This window comes from Pleurodeles waltl, chromosome 4_2 (genome assembly GCF_031143425.1).
Source record: "Pleurodeles waltl isolate 20211129_DDA chromosome 4_2, aPleWal1.hap1.20221129, whole genome shotgun sequence".
NCBI classification, from domain to species: domain Eukaryota; kingdom Metazoa; phylum Chordata; class Amphibia; order Caudata; family Salamandridae; genus Pleurodeles; species Pleurodeles waltl.
In genome coordinates, this window is record NC_090443.1 from 607553476 (window position 1) to 607576389 (window position 22914).

Genomic DNA, 22914 nt, shown 5'->3' on the forward strand with positions numbered 1-22914 from the left:
TTAAAGTCTGGTGGAAAGTGGCTTCCATATGTGATGCATGATATTTTGAGAGTTCCTTGGATCTTCCTAGCGTAAGGATGTCTTGGAGTGCTTTTCCAGACTCCTTCAGTATGGCTTGTCTGAGTTTGGATGATACAAAGCCTTGTATTATCTGGCCTCTGATCTCTTCCTGCTCATCATGGAATCCGCACATGCTCGCTAGTATTTAAAGTCAACCATGAAAGACGTCAAGCGACTCTTCTGGTTCTTGGCGGTCCTGTCTGAAAATGAACCTCTTGTAGTCTCGGTTTGCCTTTTGTTCAAAGTGCACATTTAGGGCTTTGACTAGTGTTGCTTATGTCTTGGACATCGCTTCCTTGAGGGTTTTATATAAGTTTCAAGTCTGTTTGCCTCCCAGATGCAGTAGGAGTGCTTGGTGCCGTTCCATTGCTATATCCATGCCTTCAAAATAGAACAGGAGGCGTTCTACTGTTTTGCTATACTTCAGACTGAGACAAGACAAAATTAAAGGAATGCCAACAATTCAGCACTCTTAGTCATAAATTTATTAAAGCATTTTCCAAGGTTCATATAGGGAAAGCGTGCAGGTCAAAGGCAGCAACACGAATAAACTTCTGAAAATAATCTCAGCAGTAGAAAAATAATGATCGTAGAAACAAACAATGAAAATACACAACTTCAATCATGTAATATATCTACAAACAGTGATTACATATTCATGCACAATGCAAAGCTAAAACTAAGAATTAAAAATGCATCACCATGTGGCGTGCTAGGGACATCATCTCTTTACCAACTTCAAGTCGGGAACCCAGAAGACTGCCGAAAGAGAGAAGCACCCTTAATGGGAATGAAACGGGCAAAGGTGTCCCCCTCCTGGAATGAGTTCGATCTGACCCCAGTCATCACGTTTCCCCCTCAAATACCTTAAACAAGCTGGAGAAGAGAATTCTAGAAACTCCCCTCTCCCATACTGTAAGTTGTTGTTTAAACCCTGGCTGTACCAGTCTGTGGTGAAAGAGAACGTTAGAGATTGGCCATATCCCAAGGTGCGCTCCCAAGACCGAACTGTTCCCTGCCGTACCATAAACATTCTCTGGCACATCCTTATCTTTCCCTCACTCCTCTGTGTTATGTCCCTGCTTGGTGAGAAAGTGAGCAAAAAAATACCTGACGGTATATAAAGCTAAGCTAAACACAAAATGGAGTTCGTGTTTATGATGGAGCTGGTGATTAAATACAAATAGCATTACATCTACCCAGTCCCTCCACTTAGGAGCTGATGATGAAGGACTCTATGGCGCAAACTATACAGGCCTCACTCTGCTGAGTGAAACTGAATAATGCTACTGCCAATGCGTATGAGCAGGGAGTGACTGCAGCATTGTAAACTGCCTGAGCTGACGTGTTTCGACGAGGACATGGGCGGGGCTCCGGCCTCCTAGCCAGTGTTGCGCTGGACCTATCTGCCTGAAGACACAGAGACTTTGTACAGTATTAACTAGCTCTTTGCGTTACTGCTGGAGCAACCGCGTCAGATGCATTTTAATGTCTAGTGCGCGTAGCATGCACAATCAAGCTATAGTATGCATGTCAGCGGGGTGTCTTCAAACCACCCCTCTGCTGAGGCACCACATAAGCAAGACGTTACAGCGCCCCAGTTTCAGTGCTAAACATGCAAACTAAATTCTGTGCTATCCAAAGTTTCGATCCTGTTTTTAATTAGCAAGCAATCATTGATAAGTGCCCAAGTTACCATTAACGTACCATCCTCAACCTGCCTAGTGCTTGAGATTTTGGTAAACCCATCAGATCTCCCACACTCGAACGCCTGTTCTGAATGACCAAACTTACACCTAGAACACATAGCCTTAAAAGAACTTACTGAGTCAAAGAGGTCACTTCTCTGTTGCGGATTGCTGTATTTAGATGCTAATTTGAAATTAGTGAGGGGAAAATGTTATCCTCACAGTTAAAGTGTAAAAATTAGAAAATGGTGATTACTGCTTCAAAATATGCTTCATTAGGCCACATAATTCGTATTTTCTTGGTACATAATTTAGTACACCTAGCCTTATTATTTGGTCCCCCTTGCCAGGCAATTACAGTTGGCCCTGAATTTAGCAGAAACAATCTAAAAGGATTTTGCCTTCCTAAGAAATGTATTTGGAAATAAGCAAACAACTAGTTTTTATGTTAGTACTGGTTTTAGTTTCTTCCTGCTGTGTTCCTGTTGTTAACTTGTTGCGCTATACAAAAAATATCACTGCCAATGTAACACATTTTTACTTTTCTGAATTGAAAAGACTTTTCCAAGTTTCACTAACATAACCCAGATACAGAATGAGCAGGAACAGTGCAAGTTCCTGTTATACAAAGGACAGTATTGGCAACTATTCTGTGTCAGAGCTGCCAACATGCCTTACCCCTGCCTACTCCAAATCCCCTGGGGTGATAGGTTAGTGTAATTTAAGTTGAAGGACCTTAAGGCGGTGACAGAACCCTTTAGGGCGCGAGGAACTGTGCATTTATTCTCTCCCAGAAATTTTTTTCTTTAGATCACATGGCTAGAAATGAATTTTAGGGCTACTGTAAACCCTCGGTCGTAAACCAATAAGACAATATAGTGGGCTAATGCACTTGCTGCTGAGATGTACCTACAATCTGTGGAGTTCAAATATTGCTATTCAGACTTTACATTTTTACTAAAGATTGTACAGTAGAAGCTGTAAAAATCTGCATGCCCTGCCATCAATATAAAAATTGTGAGCTTCTAGCGGTCAGTGATTTCTAATAAACAACACACTTATTTGAACTGCAAATAATAGTTTTTTGGCACATTTTGAAAAGCTGAGCACATAACCCACTTAGACCGCTAATCCATCAACTATCAATTAACTCACAGCTATGAATGTGATGCTGTCCTTTCGTCAGAAGGCTTGAAAAACCAACGCCCACTGTGGCTCTATCGGGTAGTGAACTTCAAAAAAGAATTCTAGGTTCTCGACAAGAGGAAATGGGGATGGGAATGGTGCAGAGATTAATTAGAGGGGAGTGTGGGGATAGAAACGATGAGGGTAAGGGAAAAAAGGAAGGATAACAAGAAAGAATGGTAAGAAAAGAGATGGATGAAAAAAGAGTAGTTAGCAGAAGGGGAGAGAAAAATATGACAAAGGACTGATTAGAGAGGTATAGGAGAGTGATGTGACTCATAAAGTAGAGAATGTGATTAAGATGTGTTAGAGGTGAATGAATAAGCATATAGCAGGAGAACAAAGAGCAAATGGGGTAATGGTAATAGAGTGATTGATAGATCTGAACTGAGAAAAGGATGAGAAGTGAATAGAAGGAGAGGAGTGAGAAAGGGCAAAGGGGGTATATGAGGCTGTTAAAGGATTAGGATGATGAAAAATCAAGGTAATCAGAGAGGATCAGTAGGAGCAAATGCTAAATTGGGTTGGGGCAGCGAAGGAGTAATGAAAGGAGAGTAATGGGTGGGGAGGGTGATGGAGACAGAGAGGGTGATGGAATAGAAGAGAAAAGAGGAGGGGATATGACAATCACAATTCAGAAAGGAGTGTTCAGGCTAGAGGCACTCACATGAGCTATACATTTCCACATTGTCCCCCTTAAAATACTTTCTACTCAAAGGACTGACAGCTCAATATTGGTTGAAAAAAAGACTAACCATTAAATTACAATTCCAGTCTTAATCCTCAGAATCAGTGCTCTTGGCACAGTGAACAGCTAAAGAAGCAAACAGGCTTGCATATGATGTTTGGCCAGTTGCCACCTGTGATTGCACTTTCAATTATTATTATATTTGTTTGAAGTAAATGGACAGATGTAGGTTCTTCAAAAGGTCACACAGCCCTTCAAAATCTCTTTAAAATATGCAGGTCCCCCGGGTCTTTGTAGATCTTCTGCATACACACATACTATATAATCCGGACCCTGGTGCTGCTGGTGTTTGAAATACTGAGAGCTATCCGTGAAGAACAGGTACAGGGCAGCAGGATTACAAAGTCCATTTATGTACACTGACAAAAGCACAACCGCTTGTGCAGAAACACTTCAACTTTCCTTTAAATGCACAAAAGTATTACACCATAGGTAGCAGCATTGAAGGTAAGGCTAATAGAATAGGGTGAGGTGGAAAGAGTCATAGTTGCGATGGAGAGAGTAGGTGGTGTTTCACAGAGGGGGTGTTGAAGCAGAGAGAGGGGAAGGAGATAGGTAGGTGTTAGACTTGACAGCCTTAGTGTGGTCTTCCCCTAACTTTTTGCCTGCCTGCCTCCATTTTTCTGACCCTGTATTTGCTCGTTTTAGGACTCTAGCACTGGGCAGCAGTGGTAAAGTGCGCAAAGTGCATATGCTCTCTCCCCTAAACATGGTAACATTGGTTCCTACCCAATTAGCTTATTTAATTTACCTGTAAGTCCCCAGTAAAGTGCACTACATGTGCCCAGGGCCCGTAAATTGAATATCACTAGTGGGCCTGCAGCACTATTTGTGTCAACCACAAATGTAGCCCCTAACCATGTCTCAGGATTGCCACTGCAATGCCTGTGTGTGCAGTTTCACTGCCACTTCGACTTGGCATTTAAAACTACATGTAAATCCTTAAACTCACCTTTTTCTACCTAGAAGTCATAGGGCAGGGTGCTATGTAGATAAAAGGCAAGGCATGTATTTACGTGTTTTCATATCCTGATAGTGAAAAACTCACTAGTTCATTTTCCTCTACTGTAAGGCCTGGTTCTCACATAGACTAGCATTAGAACCACCCTCATATCCTTTTGAGTGGTATATTTTGATCTGGAAGGAGTGGCCCTGACATGTTTAGTATGGCGAGGATGGTAATAGAATATCGTGCTTACTGGTGAAGTTGGATTTAATGTTACTATTTTAGAATTGCCACTTTTAGAAAATGGACATTTCTCTGCACTTGCTGACGTCTGTGCCTTACAGCTCCTATCCATGTCTGTGCTGTGCTGGTTGACCACTCCCCTTGTACATTCCACCCAGGCAGCTATAAACACAAGACACTCAGTCACATTTGCATTCATCTGCATTCTGAATGGGTCTTTCTGGCAGGAAGGGTGGAGTGGGTCTTTCTCTTACATTTCAAAGGCCTGTGGCCTGTCCTTACACAAAGGACTAATAACTCCCCTCAGGGATTCTGGCACAGGACTGGGCTGAAAGGGTAACTTGTGCACTTCAAAACCACTCTTTGAACTTTCCCTCAATTCATAGGCATTTTTGGGTATATAAGCTGGTTCTCTGACCCCACCAAATCAGACACTTACGGACCTACACCTGGACTCTGTCAGAGAGACTGTCAGACTGCCCCAAGGACTCATCTGGATTGCTTTGCTGCTGAAGGACTGCTTTCCTGCTTGATGCCCTGCTGCCTGGTGCTCTTGACTCTGCTGGAAGGACTCTGTCTTCCTTCTAAAGTGCTCTCCAAGGGCTTGGATTGAGGTTGCCTCCTGCTTTTGAAGTCTCTGGCCAAAAAACACTTCACCTCTCCAGGAGTTACTTGTGTGTCGGAAATCAATGAAACACCTGCAGAAATAGACGCAGCACCAGCATCGCAGCTGGAAAATTGCCGCACCACTGAGAATCCAACGCAGCGCCTCTCTTGTGACTGAAAAATCACCACAACTCCTACCGGATCGACACAGCTTTTGCTCCTTCCTATCAGCGCGTCAAGGATTTCCTTGCATCGTCCCTGGCATCAAAATATCGCCATATTGCAGTGAGGAACCAAGGCTTTGCTCCTGAAATTCGGGGCATCACCTTGCAGAGTGGAAAGAAACAACGCATTGTCTGTGCCAAGCAGGAAAATCCGACGCAGCACCTTATTTTTCAACACATCTCCTCCTCTGCAGCCCCCGTGCATCTTTATTTTTGACACATCCCAGGCACTGTGTGTTATAAAGATACTACCATTGATTCCTAAGGTTTGAGACTTTAAAATCTTTAAAAAGTGATATTTCAACTTGTGCTTATCAGAATTTTGTCCTTTTGACCTTTATTTTAATCAGATAAATATTATCTTTTTTTCTAAACCTGTGGTGTATTTTTGTGGTGTTTCACTGTGTTACCGTATGAATTATTGCACAAATACTTTACTCATTGCTTTCTAAGTTAAGCATGCCTCTCTGTGCCAAACTACCAGAGGGTGAGCACAGGATAATTAGAGTGTGTTGTGGCTTATCCTGACTAGGATTGTGGTCCCTTCTTGGACAGGGGGCATACCTCTGCCAACCAGAGACCCAATTTCTAACAGTAGGAATGTGCAAGGGAGACAGGAGGGTCAGGCAAAGAGACTAAGGATACTGAGGAAGAGATATTTAGAAGTGAAGAGAAAAAACAGGTGAGTGAGGGAGAGAATGAGAGAAAGGCAGAGTCTAGGAAGAAAGGTGAGCTACAGAGAAGAATGAAGTAGCGACAGAATAAACGAAGTATCATGAGAGGATAGTAGGATAAAGATAGTAGGGTAAAGAGAGAGGAGACTGTGTCAGAAAAAGAGAAGGGTGATGGGAGAAAGAGATTAGGGTGAGGTGGAGAGAGAGAGAAAGAGGAAGCCACTGGAGGTAGACAGGAGGATGAGATGGCAAAAAATAGGTGAGATGAAGAAAGAGGAAATTGAGTTGAAGAAACAAGAGTGAGGCATGAGGATGCAGAGGGTGAGAAGAGCAAGGTGAGGTGGAGACGGATGAGGCATAGAGAAAGAAGGTTGAGGGGGCAGAGTGAAAAGGGTACGGCAGAGAGAAAGAGTGAGAGAGAAAGGAGAGACACAAAGAGAGCAAAAGTGATAAAGAATTTAGCAAGAAAAAAACCCTTAGCCTTAGAGGTATAACTAGTACACACTACCCCACAGTATGCTGAGTATGCAGCATATCCCTGTACAAGACTATCCAGCATGGCTAAACCTAGGTTTCAGACACCCAGGAGATGCTGCGCAAATCCATTTGTCGTAATGGCCCACCCATGCTTCTTCATGGCCCTCCCAGATTCCGAATCCTGGAGTCTGGCCTGACAGGTATACTGGGAACAGAAAACAAACTCACAGAAATGTGCGAACAGTAAACACACACACTTAAGACATCCATAAAATACTACTCGTACTTTCAAGATAGCCCTGCAAGTGGAGACAGCCACCAGGGGCGTATCTTCGTGGGGGGTGGGGTGTTGTTTGGGGTGTTACACCCCCGTGATAAATGTATTTTCAGATAAATAGTTGGGCACAAATGCATTCAGTCAGGTATGGTGAAGTGTCTGTCGCATTTCACCAGAAATGTTTACCAAAAAACTCACAAACACTCTACCTCCTCCTGTTTTGAAAGAGAGGGCAAACGCATACAGGACTGGGTGTAAAGGAGATCTTCTTTTATAGAACTGCGTTGCCATGTGTCTCAGGTTTCCCTGTACTGCCTCTTTGTCTTTCCCTAGCCCATTTAAATCAAGATTATGACCATCTTTGCGTGGCAGAGAAAATTAGTAGCGACAGGCCATAAAAGCCTCGGGTATAATAATGCAGTCACTGCGAGAGATGAGTGATCAAAGATATGACAGTCCCCGGGTGCGCTTAGAGTCTGTGTCCTAGCGAACAAAATGTAGTTCCCTCATTCTCTGTGAAATAAACTGCGTCTCCCTTCAGCATAGGGTATTTTACTACATTTGAACAACTTATCAATTAGACATTTTTTACTATTTATATGCATAGACTCCGGCAGTCGCACTTTAACAGATAGGTACGTTGCACTGGCTGTAAATACCGGTGTATAACAGAGATCTACTTTTATAGAAGGACCTTCCGGAAGTGTCTTTTATTCCACATCATTTGCATGTTAGCCTAGGACCAAGTAACCTCCCACATTTCTCAGGTTTTTTAGTGGTGTCTAGCTTTATCCAGTTGGTGGCCCTCAAAACCCCTTTCTGTAAACGGCCTCCTTCAGCCGCATTTCCCCTTACCTCTAGAGCAGTGAATAGCTCTGGAGCTATAGTAGCTGATAGGCAGAGGGAGGCAATATGGGACAGAGTAAATATCAAAATATTTTAACATAAACCAGTAGCAGAGGTTATTACAAAACTAAAGAGTAGTATTTGGTGTGGAGGTGGGCCCTGAAAATCTGTGGACCATTTATGTTTCAAATATCGTCACTACTCAGTAACAGTATTTAGTTAAATGTGGGTAGTACTGCTGCTTTTGTTGTCATTTACTCTTAATTGTTTCTTCTCCATGAAATAGTGTGTATTTTACCAGATTTTTTCTGTTGAATCCTACAGGGTGTTTTGGAAGCATATTTGGCTTGATGGGCGTATATATATACGATGGAGAACGTGTTTCAGAGAGTGGATTTTTTCAAGGATATAACAAACTTACTTGGACAGTTGTACTGCTGCAGGTACTATCCTTCTATAAATACAATGGGAGTAATTTTGGATTAAGTACTAGTTGAACATTTAAAGCAGGGTTTTATTTTATTCAGTTTGCTTGGACAGAAATAGAACAAAATATATCATGCCATAGTAAGATTGAGATGTTGGGTTTCGAGCTGTCCATCATGTTGATGAATCAAGATGTGATCTAAGCCAGAACCAAGAGCTCTTCAGGTGCCACGATGTGAAACGTCTCAGTCTTGTTACAGCTCTCTTTCTGCCAACACTGGGACTGAAATGTCATTTCCATCACAGGGGACGTAAATCCAGAAAGTCAATCTGTTTAACAAGCACGTTTAGTAAGTTAATAAACAAAATAAGGCTTCTGGACTGGCATCATTGCCATTTGGTAATGTAGCTGTCATTGAAGAGAACTGAGCACAGAAAAACAAGGCAAGAAGTTCTGAGTATTCCGACTGACTGTGCTTGAAGAAAGAACCTGATTTCAGCCCCGCTGTGCATTTCACACCCTCACATACACATTTAGTTGATGGTTTATTACAGAATGTATTTCTCATTTGGGTGTAATGTGAAACGTTTTAAAATTGCCTTTGTCTTGGACTCCAGTGAGATAATGCCTAAGTGGTTGTTTGGTATCATCACATTTACGTCTGGGTTCCTACATTAAGGATGATGCATTTGTTGTATAGTCAGTGATTCCATGCCTTCACTGTCTCTGATTATTTGAATCTAGTGCACACCTTCTCCACCATTTGAGTAGCAAGTTTCAATAAATAATATCAAGAATACTGAAATAATGGCAAAAAGACTGATGTATCATCCTCCTTCATGTCAGTCACTACAGTAGCCTGAATGTTAGAAACGCACATTACACAATGAACTTTCAATCGCAAATCCCGACACCCTGTCACTTTTCCTTATTTCTGTGCTTGACCTCTTATATCTTTCTATGTATGGCCATGGCCCTCAATCCCCAATACTTTCTGGAGCAATACCAGCCCACATTAATGTCTTATATAGCTCCTAACTGAATAATCCTTCACCCACCAGTTAAGAAGCAAGCGAAGGTAGCACAGATCCATGAAAACATTTGTTATCAGACAAAGATAATTCCAGAATGTCTTGTAGGTTGCTTCCAACCAAAAGCATTGGCAAAGTCAGTGGGTCATGCCTTTAAAATGCAGGGGCTAAGCTACATGCTTGCTTGTAAAGCATGGTAAAAAAAAGTGTGTGTGTGTGTGGGGGGGGGGGGTGTCTGTGTGTGTGTGTATATATAAGTTTGGTGGCATGTGTAGCTGCAGATACACATGCTGTGCATTATCCTGCCATCTAGTGTTTGGCTCGAAGTGTTACAAGTTGTTTTTCTTCTAAGAAGTCTTTTCGAGTCACGAGACCGAGTGACTCCTCCCTTTCAGCTCCATTGCGCATGGGCGTCGACTCCATCTTAGATTGTTTTCTTTCCACCATCGGGTTCGGACATGTTCCTCTTCGCTCCGTATTTCGAATCGGGAAAGTTAGCAAAATTATCGAAAATTCATCGGTATTGATATTGTTCGGTACCGGGTTAGTGTTAGTGTATCGGCACCGACATCAAGAGCGCTCCGGTGGCCCTTTGGGGCTTCCGTTCTTCACCGAGGCCTGTTCGGCCCGACCACACCCGTCGTTCCAGACTAATGGACCGGACCCCCTTCCGCTTCTGTCCTAAGTGTCATTCAAAGTATCCTTATACAGACCAGCACCAGGTCTGTAATCTGTGTTTATCACCTGAACACAGGGAGGATACTTGCGAGGCTTGTCGAGCGTTTTGATCGAAAAAGACCCTAAGAGATAGACGAGCAAGAAGACTGCAAATGGCGTTGACACCGAAAGAGCAACACGACGTCGGAGAGGAGGAAAGCATTTCCATCAAGGGGACGGACTCGGACAAATCCGAAAGTGACCGAACCTCGACAGTGCAGCGAACAGTGAGTAAACCTGCCCCGTCCAAAACTCACACAAAGATATTTAAGGACATGGGGACGCCACCGCCAACAGGCCCTGGCTTAACCCACCAAAAAGAAGGTGACCAAACATCGGCACCGAAAAAGGCCAAGAAATTGCCGAAGACTTCCAACTCTGGTCGAGATTCCGGCACCGAACGATCTCGACACCAAGAGTTCGACTCACCCAAAGTGAGAAAAATATCTTCCGAACCGAAAAAGACTATATCTGAAACCTCAGTACCGAAAAAAGCGGCTTCGGAGCCGAAAAGAAGCTCTTATACAGAAGAGCAAGGACTTTCCAGCCAAATGAAGGAAAGACATAGATTTGAGCAGGAATTAAGTATGGAAGAACCGGACCATACACAAAGGAGGTTACATATCCAGAAAGAGACTGGAAAAATACAAACTTTACCTCCAATCAAATCTAAAAGGAAACTTGCATTTCAGGAGACAGAAATGCAGCCTAAGGCAAAGGTGGTTAGAGACAAATCCCCACCACCAAGGGTATCACCACAACCGTCCCCACCGCACTCACCACAAATGTCACCAGTGGGAACACCTCCAATGCAGTCACCCACACATACTAGGATGACACAGGGTGATGCTGATGCATGGGACTTATATGATGCACCAGTATCGGATAACAGTCCGGATTGTTATCCAACAAAGCTGTCCCCTCCTGAAGACAGTACTGCATATACGCAGGTACTATCCAGGGCAGCTACGTTCCACAACGTAGCAATGCACTCCGAGCCAGTGGAGGATGATTTCCTGTTTAACACCTTGGCATCCACCCACGCTTCCTATCAGAGTCTGCCAATGCTCCCGGGCATGCTCAAACATGCGAAACAGGTCTTCCAGGAGCCAGTTAAGGAAAGGGCTATCACGCCTAGGGTTGAGAAGAAGTACAAACCTCCCCCAACAGATCCTGTGTTCATAACACAACAACTTACACCGGACTCAGTGGTTGTAGGAGCGGCAAGAAAGAGAGCAAACTCTCAATCGTCAGGAGACGCTCCACCGCCTGACAAAGAAAGCGGAAAGTTTGACGCAGCGGGCAAACGGGTGGCAGCACAACCAGCCAATCAGTGGCGGATTGCAAATTTGCAAGCCCTACTTGCTCGCTATGACAGGGCACACTGGGACGAGATGCAACACACCATACAGCACTTGCCCAAGGTACACCAGAAACGTGCTCAACAGGTTGTGGAAGAAGGACAGGCCATATCTAACAACCAGATGAGGTCCGCACTAGACTCGGCAGACACGGCAGCACGAGCGGTCAACACGTCAGTAACCATTCGCAGGCATGCATGGTTAAGAAGTTCTGGATTCAAGCCAGAGATCCAACAAAGAAGTTCTGGATTCAAGCCAGAGATCCAACAAGCGGTGTTGAACATGCCATTTAATCAGGAACAGTTGTTTGGGACGGAAGTTGACAGAGCAATTGAGAAGTTAAGAAAAGACACGGACACAGCCAAAGCCATGGGCGCTCTCTATTCCCCACAAGTCAGAGGCACCTTTAGGAAACCACAATTCAGAGGAGGTTTTCGACAACATACATCAGAGCCTTCCACCTCTCAAACCAGACCCACCTATCAGGCACAATATCAAAGGGGAGGGTTTCGTGGTTCCTATAGAGGACAATTCCCAAGAGGAAGGGGAAAGTTCCAAGCAACCAAGCCAGGCCAAACAGTGACTTCAATGTCACAAAACCCCAACACTTGTCACCAGTGGGGGGGAGGGGTTAACCGCATATTATCAAAACTGGACACATATTACCACAGACGCATGGGTCCTATCAATTATCCAACATGGTTATTGCATAGAATTTACAAAATTCCCGCCAGATGTGCCACCAAGAACACACAATCTGTCCAAACAACACTTACCTCTATTACAAATAGAGGTCCAAGCACTACTACAAAAACAAGCAATAGAGCTCGTACCCAATCATCAGAAAGGAACAGGCGTCTACTGACTATATTTCCTAATCCCAAAAAAGGACAAAACGTTAAGACCTATCTTAGATCTCAGAACACTGAATCTCTTCATCAAATCAGACCACTTCCACATGGTAACACTTCAAGACGTGGTTCCCTTACTAAAAAAGGAGGAATACATGTCAACATTGGATCTCAAGGATGCGTATTTCCACATTCCCATCCATCCTTCTTACAGAAAATACTTAAGGTTTGTAATGCACGGCGTACACTATCAATTCAAAGTGCTACCGTTCGGGATAACAACGGCCCCAAGGGTATTCACAAAATGCCCAGCAGTAGTAGCCGCTCACATAAGGAGACAGCACATGCACGTATTCCCATATTTAGAAGACTGGCTAATAAAAACCAACACTCAACAACGGTGTCTTCCTCACACGCAATACGTCATAGAAACTCTACACAAACTAGGGTTCTCTATACATTACCAGAAATCACATCTGCAACCATCCCAAATACAACAATACTTGGGAGCAACACTCAACACACAAAGGGCAATTGCCACTCCAAGTACACAAAGGGTCCAAGCGTTCCAAACTGTAACATCAAGCATACTGTCAAACCAACACTACCCAGTAAGGTTTGTAATGAAACTTCTAGGCATGATGTCTTCATGCATAGCCATTGTCCCAAATGCAAGATTACACATGCGGCCCTTACAACAGTGCCTAGCAAAACAATGGACACAAGCACAGGGTCAACTTCAAGATCTAGTGTTGATAGACCGCCAAACACATTTCTTGCTTCAGTGGTGGAACCCTATAAATTTAAACAAAGGGCGGCCATTCCAAGACCCAGTGCCTCAAGCTGTTATCACAACAGATGCTTCTATGATGGGGTGGGGAGCACACCTCAACAAGCACAGCATACAGGGTCAATGGGACAATCAGCAAAAACAACTTCACATAAATCATTTGGAACTGCTAGCGGTGTTTCTAGCATTAAAAGCATTTCAACCACTGGTAGCCCACAAACACATCCTTGTCAAAACCGACAACATGACAACAATGTATTATCTCAACAAACAAGGGGGGACACACTCATAGCAACTGTGTCTCTTAGCACAAAAGATTTGGCATTGGGCAATTCACAATCACATTCGCCTGATAGCACAATACATACCAGGCATTCAGAATCAGTTAGCCGACAATCTCAGTCGAGATCACCAGCAAACTCACGAATGGGAAATTCATCCCCAGATCCTACAGGATCACTTCCTCCACTGGGGAACACCAAACATAGACCTATTCGCAACAAAAGAAAATGCAAAATGCCAAAACTTCGCATCCAGGTACCCACACCCTCAATCCAAGGGCAATGCACTATGGATCAGTTGGTCAGGGATATTTGCTTACGCTTTTCCCCCTCTCCCACTCATTCCTTATCTGGTCAATAAACTAAGACAAAAACACACTCAAACTAATACTCATAGCACCAACCTGGGCTCGCCAACTGTGGTACACAACACTGTTGGACTTATCAGTAGTACCCCACATCAAATTACCAAACATACCAGATCTGTTAACACAACACAAACAGCAGATCAGACACCCGAATCCAGCATCTCTCAATCTGGCTCCTGAAGTCTTGAAATTCGGACATTTAAGTCTTACACAAGAGTGTATGGAGGTCATTAAACAAGCGAGAAAACCTACAACAAGACATTGTTACGCAAACAAATGGAAAAGATTTGCTTGCTACTGCCACACTAATCAGATTCAACCACTACATGCCTCCACAAAGGACATCGTGAGCTATTTATTACACTTACAAAAGTCTAATCTAGCATTCTCTTCCATTAAAGTACATCTCACTGCAATATCTGCCTATCTGCAGATTACACATACAACATCGCTTTTTAGAATCCCAGTCATTAAAGCATTTATGGAGGGACTAAAAAGAATTATACCCCCAAGGACACCACCAGTACCTTCGTGGAACATTAATATTGTATTAACACGACTCATGGGCCCACCATTCGAACCCATGCATTCTTGTGAAATGCAATATCTGAATTGGAAAGTAGCCTTTCTAATAGCTATCACATCACTTAGAAGATTAAGTGAGATACAAGCATTTACTATTCAAGAACCATTTATACAAATACATAAACATAAAGTGGTTCGAAATTCTTACCAAAGGTCATATCACCATTCCACCTAAACTAAACTGTTGAACTCCCAGTCTTCTTTCTGCAACCAGACTCAGTAGCCGAAAGAGCCTTACATACATTAGACATAAAAAGAGTATTAATGTATTACATTGACAGAACAAAACAATTTCGTAAAACAAAACAATTGTTTGTAGCCTTCCAAAAACCTCATGCAGGTAATCCTATATCCAAACAAGGCTTCGCCAGATGGATAGTTACATGTATTCAAACTTGCTATATTAAAGCAAAAAGAGAATTACCTATTACACCAAGAGCACATTCCACTAGGAAAAAAGGTGCCACATTGGCTTTTCTTGGGAATATACCTATGACAGAAATTTGTAAGGCAGCCACCTGGTCTACGCCTCATACATTCACTAAGCATTACTGTGTAGATGTGTTAGCAACGCAACAAGCCACAGTAGGACAGGCTGTATTAAGAACATTATTTCAGACAACTTCAACTCCTACAGGCTAAACCACCGCTTTTTGGGGAGATTACTGCAGCTACACATGCCACTGAACAGAAAATGTCACTTACCCAGTGTACATCTGTTTGTGGCATGAGACGCTGCAGATTGACATGCGCCCTCCCACCTCCCCGGTAGCCTGTAGCCTTTTTTAGTTGAATGAAAATTATAAACTTGTAAATAAATATTCTTTTGATACACATTAAGTATTTAATTACCTACTCCATTGCATGGGCACCTCTAGTATACTCACAACTCCTACCTCACCCTCTGCGGGGAAAACAATCTAAGATGGAGTCGACGCCCATGCGCAATGGAGCCGAAAGGGAGGAGTCACTCGGTCTTGTGACTCGAAAATACTTCTTCGAAGAAAAACAACTTGTAACACTACGAGCCCAACACTAGATGGCAGGATAATGCACAGCATGTGAATCTGCAGCGTCTCATGCCATGAACAGATGTAGCGGTCCGCAATAGGTAGCTATAGTTAGGACCTAGTTTCTATAGAAAAAGCGTTTTTCGTTTTGCTAATAGCTTCGGTGCTGTTTGATGAATGTGCATGAAATTTTCCAAAAACGAACAACGCTCATTTCAGCATCTGTCTGAAAAGTTTCGGGGTGATCACTCAAGCGGGGTCTGAAAAGAAAAAGGTCGGGTCCCTGAAACCTTTTTCCCCATGCATTTTTTCATAAGAAGTTTGAACAGGAATGGTGCCGGAACTACTAGATGGAATTACACCAAATTTGGCAGATAGGTAGCTCTTGGTCTAGAAAGCACCCTTTTATGTTATTTGGTGTAAATCCAGTATGTAGTTTTTGAAATGTTAAAGCAGAAACACATTTGTATATATAGAGACACAAAGGCTTCACAAACCTTCCTGATCTCATGCTGAGATCTGGTTGGCTGCCAGCACTTCAATAAGGAAGTGTTGGCAGCCATGTTGGGGCTCCGCTTCAGCTGACTCCCAGAAAAAAATGCAAAACAATAAGAAAAAAAGGCAAAGGTAGGACATCCTGACCCCTTAGCTCTTGTGCTGGGATCCCAAAGGGATTCCCTTCCCGTTGCCCCCGCCACCAACCTTGAGCAAGAAAAAGCATTAAAAAAAAAGTTCTGCTGGATATGCAGTGGATCTGCGGAAAGTTTAAACAAAAAAGCATACAAGCGCGGGTCTCCTGCACTTGTTTAAAGGGGTGGGCGAGGTCCCGGGAGCGTTAAAATGTTCAATGCGGGGGGGGGGGGGCTCTCTGTCCCCACCCGCCAGCCCCAGGGACCGCCACCTCCCCGGGACAGACTGTCCAATGAAATGCGGGGGGCCACTCAGCCCCCCCCCCCTCCCCCTCCCCTCCACAGCTCTGGGGATCGACATCTCCACGGGGCAGATTTTCCAATGAAATGCGAGGGGTACGCCTGGCCCTTCGTAGCCCCAGGGACTGCACCTCCCCGGGGCTAAATCTAAATAATTTAGGTGGTCTGTTTCAAAGCCCCAGCCCTGGGGACTACCACCTTCCAGGGGCTGTTTAAGTTGGGGGGGCCTCCCACATGGCCAAAATCGGCCAGAGGAGGGGGGCCATGCAGGCTCTGCAGCCATCCGCCACTGCACATGGCCAAAGGCAGTGCACTCCACAGGTTTGGGTGGTTATAGATGGTTGGCCATAGACCAGGCCCTTTGGCCAACCCCTGCCATGCACGGCCGAAGGCCTTGCCTGGCGTATGGTATATGGTGAATGGTAGGGTGATATAGGGGTTGGCTGCAGGCCCTACCACCAACCCCCACAGCGTGAGTTGGGTGGTTATAGGGGTTGGCTGCAGGGCCTGGCCATGCTCTGCTGTAGTTGGATTAATATATAGTAATGAAAATTACTTTATGTAAAAAAATGTTACAGGGACGTTATAGTTAGGAAATAGAATTTTTTTTAAACATAGAAATTCACGTAAAATGCCAAAGGTTACTGGGATGTTCTAGTTAGGCTCACATTTTAAACAATAAAAACATAAAAATTAATCCGTTATAGTTCCCTAAGGTTACTGTAACTACTCAGTTAATTTCTATTTTTTTTTAATGTGTAGTAATTTTCATTACTATATGTTAATCCAGCCATGCATGCCTTTCAATGTGAGCGGTGGCATCTGGCCAAAGGGCCTAGCCTGGGGCCAGGCCCGGAGCCCAACCCACTATAAGCACCTAACCGTGCACCTCCTTCGCCCGCGCACAGTAGGGGTTGGCCGCAAGGGCTGGCCTGCAGCCTGTCCCTGCGGCCAACTCCCTAACCACCCCACTCCATGCTGTGCACAGCCCTTTCATCTCTGTCCCCTGCCCTTTGGCTGTGCACAGCGGAAGTTGGCCGTGGCCTCTCTGGGTGTGAGAATAGGTGTGAGAGGCTGTATCTGGGGATGAGAGTGCGTACATCAGTGTTTTAGTGGGAGCATCAGTATGTGCGTGGGTCTGTGTGTGGGTGCATGAGGGTGTCAGTGGGGTCTATGAGTGGGTGTGTAACAGTCTGAGTGGATCTTTGAGTGGGTGCATGAGTCTCTGACTGGGACTGTGAGTGACTGTGAGCGAGTGCATGAGGGGCTGAGTGGGATTGTGAGTTGTTGAAATTTATTGAAATTGATTGAAAGAGTGACAGAGAGAGAGAGAAAGTTAGTGGGAGAGAGATAATAGTTTTTTTAGGCTTTGATTTATGATATACTTAGAATGAGGTATTTGAGTACAATTTAAAATACAAAAAAAAGGCTCAGTCATTTTTACAAAATATAATAATTTGTACTGGCTGGTTTCGAAAGTAACTGAAGATACACTTTTTCTAAAATAAATGTACTCCTGAATAACTTTAAAAACAAACTTGTTTACAGCCCCCTACTTTCTAGATGTCCCTAGCGCACTGTCGCATCCCATGGTTGTAGGAGTGCATAAGATTAAATGATTGCAAGCGCTAGCAGGTTGAAACCTCCTGTCACCATCCAATCCTGAATTAACCAAAGGCTCAGATATTGTAATAATGTTCCCCATCAAATGGTCTTGATTTTGCTTTTTGATAGCTGATGAAAACCTCAACGTCCATATTGTCCAGGGTAAGTTAACAGCCTAAACACATTTATCAACAATTGCCTACTGTCTGAGTTTGGGGTAACATTTTAACAGTGTTAGGTTGAAGTCCACTATGACATCAGTGTGATTTAGGAATATTTGCTGGGTACACAAGTTGAGTCAGTGACACTTGCCCTATGAAGTTTGTTAGCAGTGCATTTTGGAAGTCACTGCTTATAAACACAGATTCAGTAAGTTAAATACCTTATTAATTAATCTTCTGTGACTTGTTTTCTCACAAGGTTGCTCTTCAGCAAAGTCCTCCTTCCTGCCCAAGATTATTTCAGAATTATATTCTGTCCATCAGCATTCGCCTGTACAAGTTTCTGAATCAGGAAGATGGTTCCTTTACTGAGGCTTCAAAGGGTTCTCAGTCGTTACATTTTGTGGATAGAAGACACCCATATGGAATGTGAGCCGTTTGATATCTGTGTTAAGGCACCAAATCTCACTGGATTTATATATTTTGTTTGTTGTTCTGTGCAATAAAATGACCAGGAAACCACCATCCACGTTATTGATGACTTATTCTGTCAGGCCCTGAGTGCTCACTACTTCTTTGAGAGAGGGAGTGCCAATAAATTAGATCTACAGAGTGTCACCATTGGCATGTAGACATTTATTTGTAATTTATGTCTGCTCCAATGCCATCCAAATTTGGTAGGGGTTAATATGAGAGAGACAGAGAATTTGCCTTGGAAGTTGTATCCATTATGAAAAGCTGCATCTAATCTTAACTGTGTTTCTGATGGATTTTCTTCTGTTGAATCTTCACACCCATGTGCCTTTCTACAGATTCTCCCCTAATAATGCTTGTATCAACCCGTGATGTTAACATTTGTTGAAGAGTTAATGTTCGGAGGCTTCTATTGAATAGTGTGTTTTCTTCTTTCTCTGCTTTGGATATTTGTCACCTACCACCCTAGCTGGGACAGTCAATGGTTCTCATTTCCTTTTCTGACTACAGTGGGTTATTTGTATGATTAATTAGGATGAAAAGACATATTATCACAGCGTGAATTGCTTTCTACTTTTGTCCCACTCTAGTACCAGCCTGTTGCAGTTGATTTAAATGAATCAGCAGTCCTCTTGAAAATGTACAGTAATTATGGAAAATCATAAGGCCTTCCCAGTCTTAGGAGACGTTCCTTTGGTTTGTCAACAAAGGAGGATCAATAACATTACATCATATGTCTTTGTACTAAATAAAACCTGACACAATTCCATTAGTGAATTCTACTGTCATAAAAATCTGGCTCACTTCAAGGCCTTGAGCACCAGGCACACTGTCTTTAATAAGACACTCCTTTAGTTGATGCCAGGGTTGCCTGTATAAGCACAAATGTTCTTTGAGATATCGGGTTTAAACAGGCTGTGTTTTGAAGGCCTTGTGGCTTATTTGTTTGATAATCCAAAAGTTAAACTCTTTGAGTCTTTGTTAGAGCTTTGCCTGCAGAGTTCTCTGCAAAAACGTTGTGGGTATGTTGTATGACAACTGCTTTATAGTCGATGGGGCATATGCCAGGTTTTGACAGAGTATCCAAAACACAACATTCTAAAATAAGGCCTTTTATCCTATTCTGCCTCGTTTTAATCTGTGAACCTGTCCACTCGGGAGCTTGAGAAAAGCTAAAGCTGAATGAGTTAAATTTTATAACGAATGCATAGAGGCAAACTGCATGTTCCATTTACTAATAAAGATATATGCTATCTGCTTAAGAAAGAAAACAAATGGCAGTTGTAGGTGTTAAAAGAATTGTACCTGTACATTTACCAAACCTGTGCAGATGTATAAGGCTCGAAATATTCAATTTGCTAGATTTATGAGATGTATGCTTCAAACCAATTCTGTCTCTTGCAAAGGTATCACTTAAACTTGAAGACCAATGGTGACACTATACCCTTTTATATTTCTTTTAGGCACTTGGAGGTCTTGTGATTGCAGCAGTGATCAAATACGCAGATAACATCTTGAAGGGATTTGCAACGTCTTTGTCGATAATTTTGTCCACTTTGATCTCGTATTTTTGGCTCCAAGATTTTGTTCCAACCAGGTATTGGAAGCCACCATTTTCTAAATATCTGCATTTCCTGAATGCTTGAACCAGGTCTTATTCATAAAACAAAAAGTAAACAATTTTATGATTTGCCCGCTGTTGAGGCGGATGAACAGAGTTCCAATTGCATGCACACATTTAGCTTTCCTGGGTCCAGATATTTACTTGTATGATAATCCTATGAAAGCAGTCCTTTCAGTTTTTAGTTCTAGCGTGATTGCCATCAGCAATAATAGAGAGCATGCAAGATAATCTTAGAGCACATCCAAAAAGTCACGCTTCTCCTAGGACCGTGAATTTTCCTAACAATTGCAGAATGGTTAACAATGTTGTACATTTGGGATACTCATGGCAAGAATGATAAGTTTGCCAAACCTTTTTTTTAAAATCTAAGAGCTGTGGTCTTTGGCTTCAGACTTCATTTTACACTAGTTTTGAGAGGCCCCTACTTCAGGAAGATCCCTCCGTGCAAGCAAAACAGTATGTTACAAGCATACATAATAAGTTAAGCTTCCGTAATATGGAAAGCTAAGTCAATGTGCCATAATTTATACACACTTCAAGTCTCGATCAGGATTTGGCATTCAAGACCAGGAATCTCTTGGACATGGGTGATTTCTCTGTGTGAAAGAGGTCAACGTGTAAACATCTTTTTCAAAATGTTAATAGTACCAAATTTCCATCTCAATAATTGTACAAAATATGTTTAGTCTGTTGCTATCAGGGTAGCATTTATTCCAGAAATATTTCATAAAGTGCAAATGTGGTACACTTGTTTAAGCAGGTTCCGATGTATTAGAAAATGTGCATTTTCAATATCCAGTGGTGGGCCAGCCCCCATAACTAAAGCTTTCGGAACAGCTAGCATTTATCATATTTTTTCTAACGCAGCCAACTGTCTGTAAAAGAGCTGTCCCCCCACTGCCAGCCCTATTGACATAATTTTGCAATTTCACTAGCACTCAACTAGCTTCTGCCCTATTAACCAGTACACCTGAAAGCAATGTTAACCTCATCAATCCTTGTGTGTCTACTTCATCCCCTCACTGTTGTGTTTTGGCTAGAGACAACGTAAGTTACATTTTTACTGTTCAACTGCATGGGGGTGTATCAGGGACACCCAGGTATATTAAAAAATAAATATGTAACAAGGATTGCAAGGGATGGAAGATTTAGAAGAAGAACGGTTAAATTTAAACCAAAAGGGTCAACTGATTTGGAGTAAGTTCCATAGGGCCTCTCTTTGTACTGAAGATCATCATTAAATATTTATGTAAAACATCCCAAAAGGATGCGTTGTAATCAGCAATATGGTATTAAGAACATTCACCTGTGCTTTTAAGGAATGCTTTTCTCTTATTTTTTTTCTTTTTGAATTGTGTCTAAAAAATGAGAAATTAATTGTTATCTGCAAAAGTTTGGTGTGTACCTTATATTTGGAATGGTGCTTTTGAATGCATAATGTATGTATCAAGCTATAAGGAGGTAGGTGTAGGGCAAATCTAAAGAATTGGGCATTAGTGTTTAAGTTACTGAAAAAGATATGGCGACACTAGTTGCTTTGATCACCTTGCTGCATAATTTTAATGCAGGAAGCTGTAGTTGGTCCATTTCAGTGGACCACCTGGCAGAGAAATATATAACGGCAAGTTTTCAAAAATCCTGCTTTAGTCACCCAGTGTATTTTAAGGTCATCCTAAAGGATGCATGAAGGAGAATTTAGGATTCGGGTTAGAAGCAAAACCCCATAGTATATATTGCTGAAGAGCCTGCAAACTGAAAAACCATTACTTAGTCACATTCCAGCATCAGCCTATTGCAGCTTTGCAGAGATCACCTAGGAGGCATTGGATTCACCTGCACGGCATCCATGCAAATTTGATAATATGGTTTGCGTAGTGCTTCTAGTCATGTATGCATGCTCTGTTCCTGCCAGGAAAGTGAAACTCCTTCAAATCTAGTTCTTCTGTCACTGAAGTAGGCACCACCTGTCCTGTGTGTGCAGAAGCTAGAGGAACATCTTGTGTTGAAGCGCATTTGCACGAGCATCTCTCCAGTTCCTTTCAGTCCTCTTATATGCAAGATCGCTTCAGTTGAGTTTTGAAACTCATCCCACTGAAATCTTGCAGCTTCTCTTGGGGGCGCCTACATGTCCCCAGTGTGGCTGCTGTTCAATCAAGCAAAGCAGAAACTACTGAAATAACTGCCTAATTCCACATGCATCCCTTGTTTAACCATTGGCTGCTGGTAGGGTAGATAATACTTTATTACATGATGAATGTGTATATGTTTTTAATGTAGGTCATGACAACCATACTTTCAGATTTTGAGTGTTGTCACCAAAGTATGTTAAGCACCAACCAGCCATGCTGCTTTTCTGTACTTCCTTGACACAGTACGGAGCTCTGTCTCTCTCGCCAACAAATTCTTCCTTATCCTGGCGTAAGTGTCTCCTTAAAGAGCCTCAGGCTTTATATCTTCTAAATAGTGTCACAAAAACATGCCGCTGTGTAGTGACTGAGATCAGGACATGGTGTTGCAGCCTGTGACTTTTGCACCTCCGTGCCCCTGAAGGCCATCAGAAGGAAAAGAAAGCCAAGCTATTTGTAGCTGTGGCCCACATAGAGTCTCCTAAGCAGACTCCTTTCCCAAAGAAAAGTAACTTTCCGGGCTAGGGAATATTCTGTTAAGAGATCTTCCACCAAACACAAAAATGCCATAATAAGGAGAAGTTTTTTTTTATTTAATGA

The 22914-nt window shown here is 42.8% G+C and overlaps 1 protein-coding gene across 2 annotated transcripts in view; it reads left to right on the plus strand.

Moving 5' to 3' along the window:
• The window catches only part of SLC35A3 (solute carrier family 35 member A3), a 117890-nt gene that overhangs the window by 82002 nt on the left and 12974 nt on the right, over positions 1–22914 (plus strand). For both annotated transcript variants that reach the window (XM_069232160.1, XM_069232159.1), the window contains exons 6-7: positions 8299–8417; positions 20028–20161. In XM_069232160.1, the coding sequence (XP_069088261.1) occupies positions 8299–8417; positions 20028–20161 (253 nt within the window). The remainder of the gene's footprint in view (positions 1–8298; positions 8418–20027; positions 20162–22914) is intronic.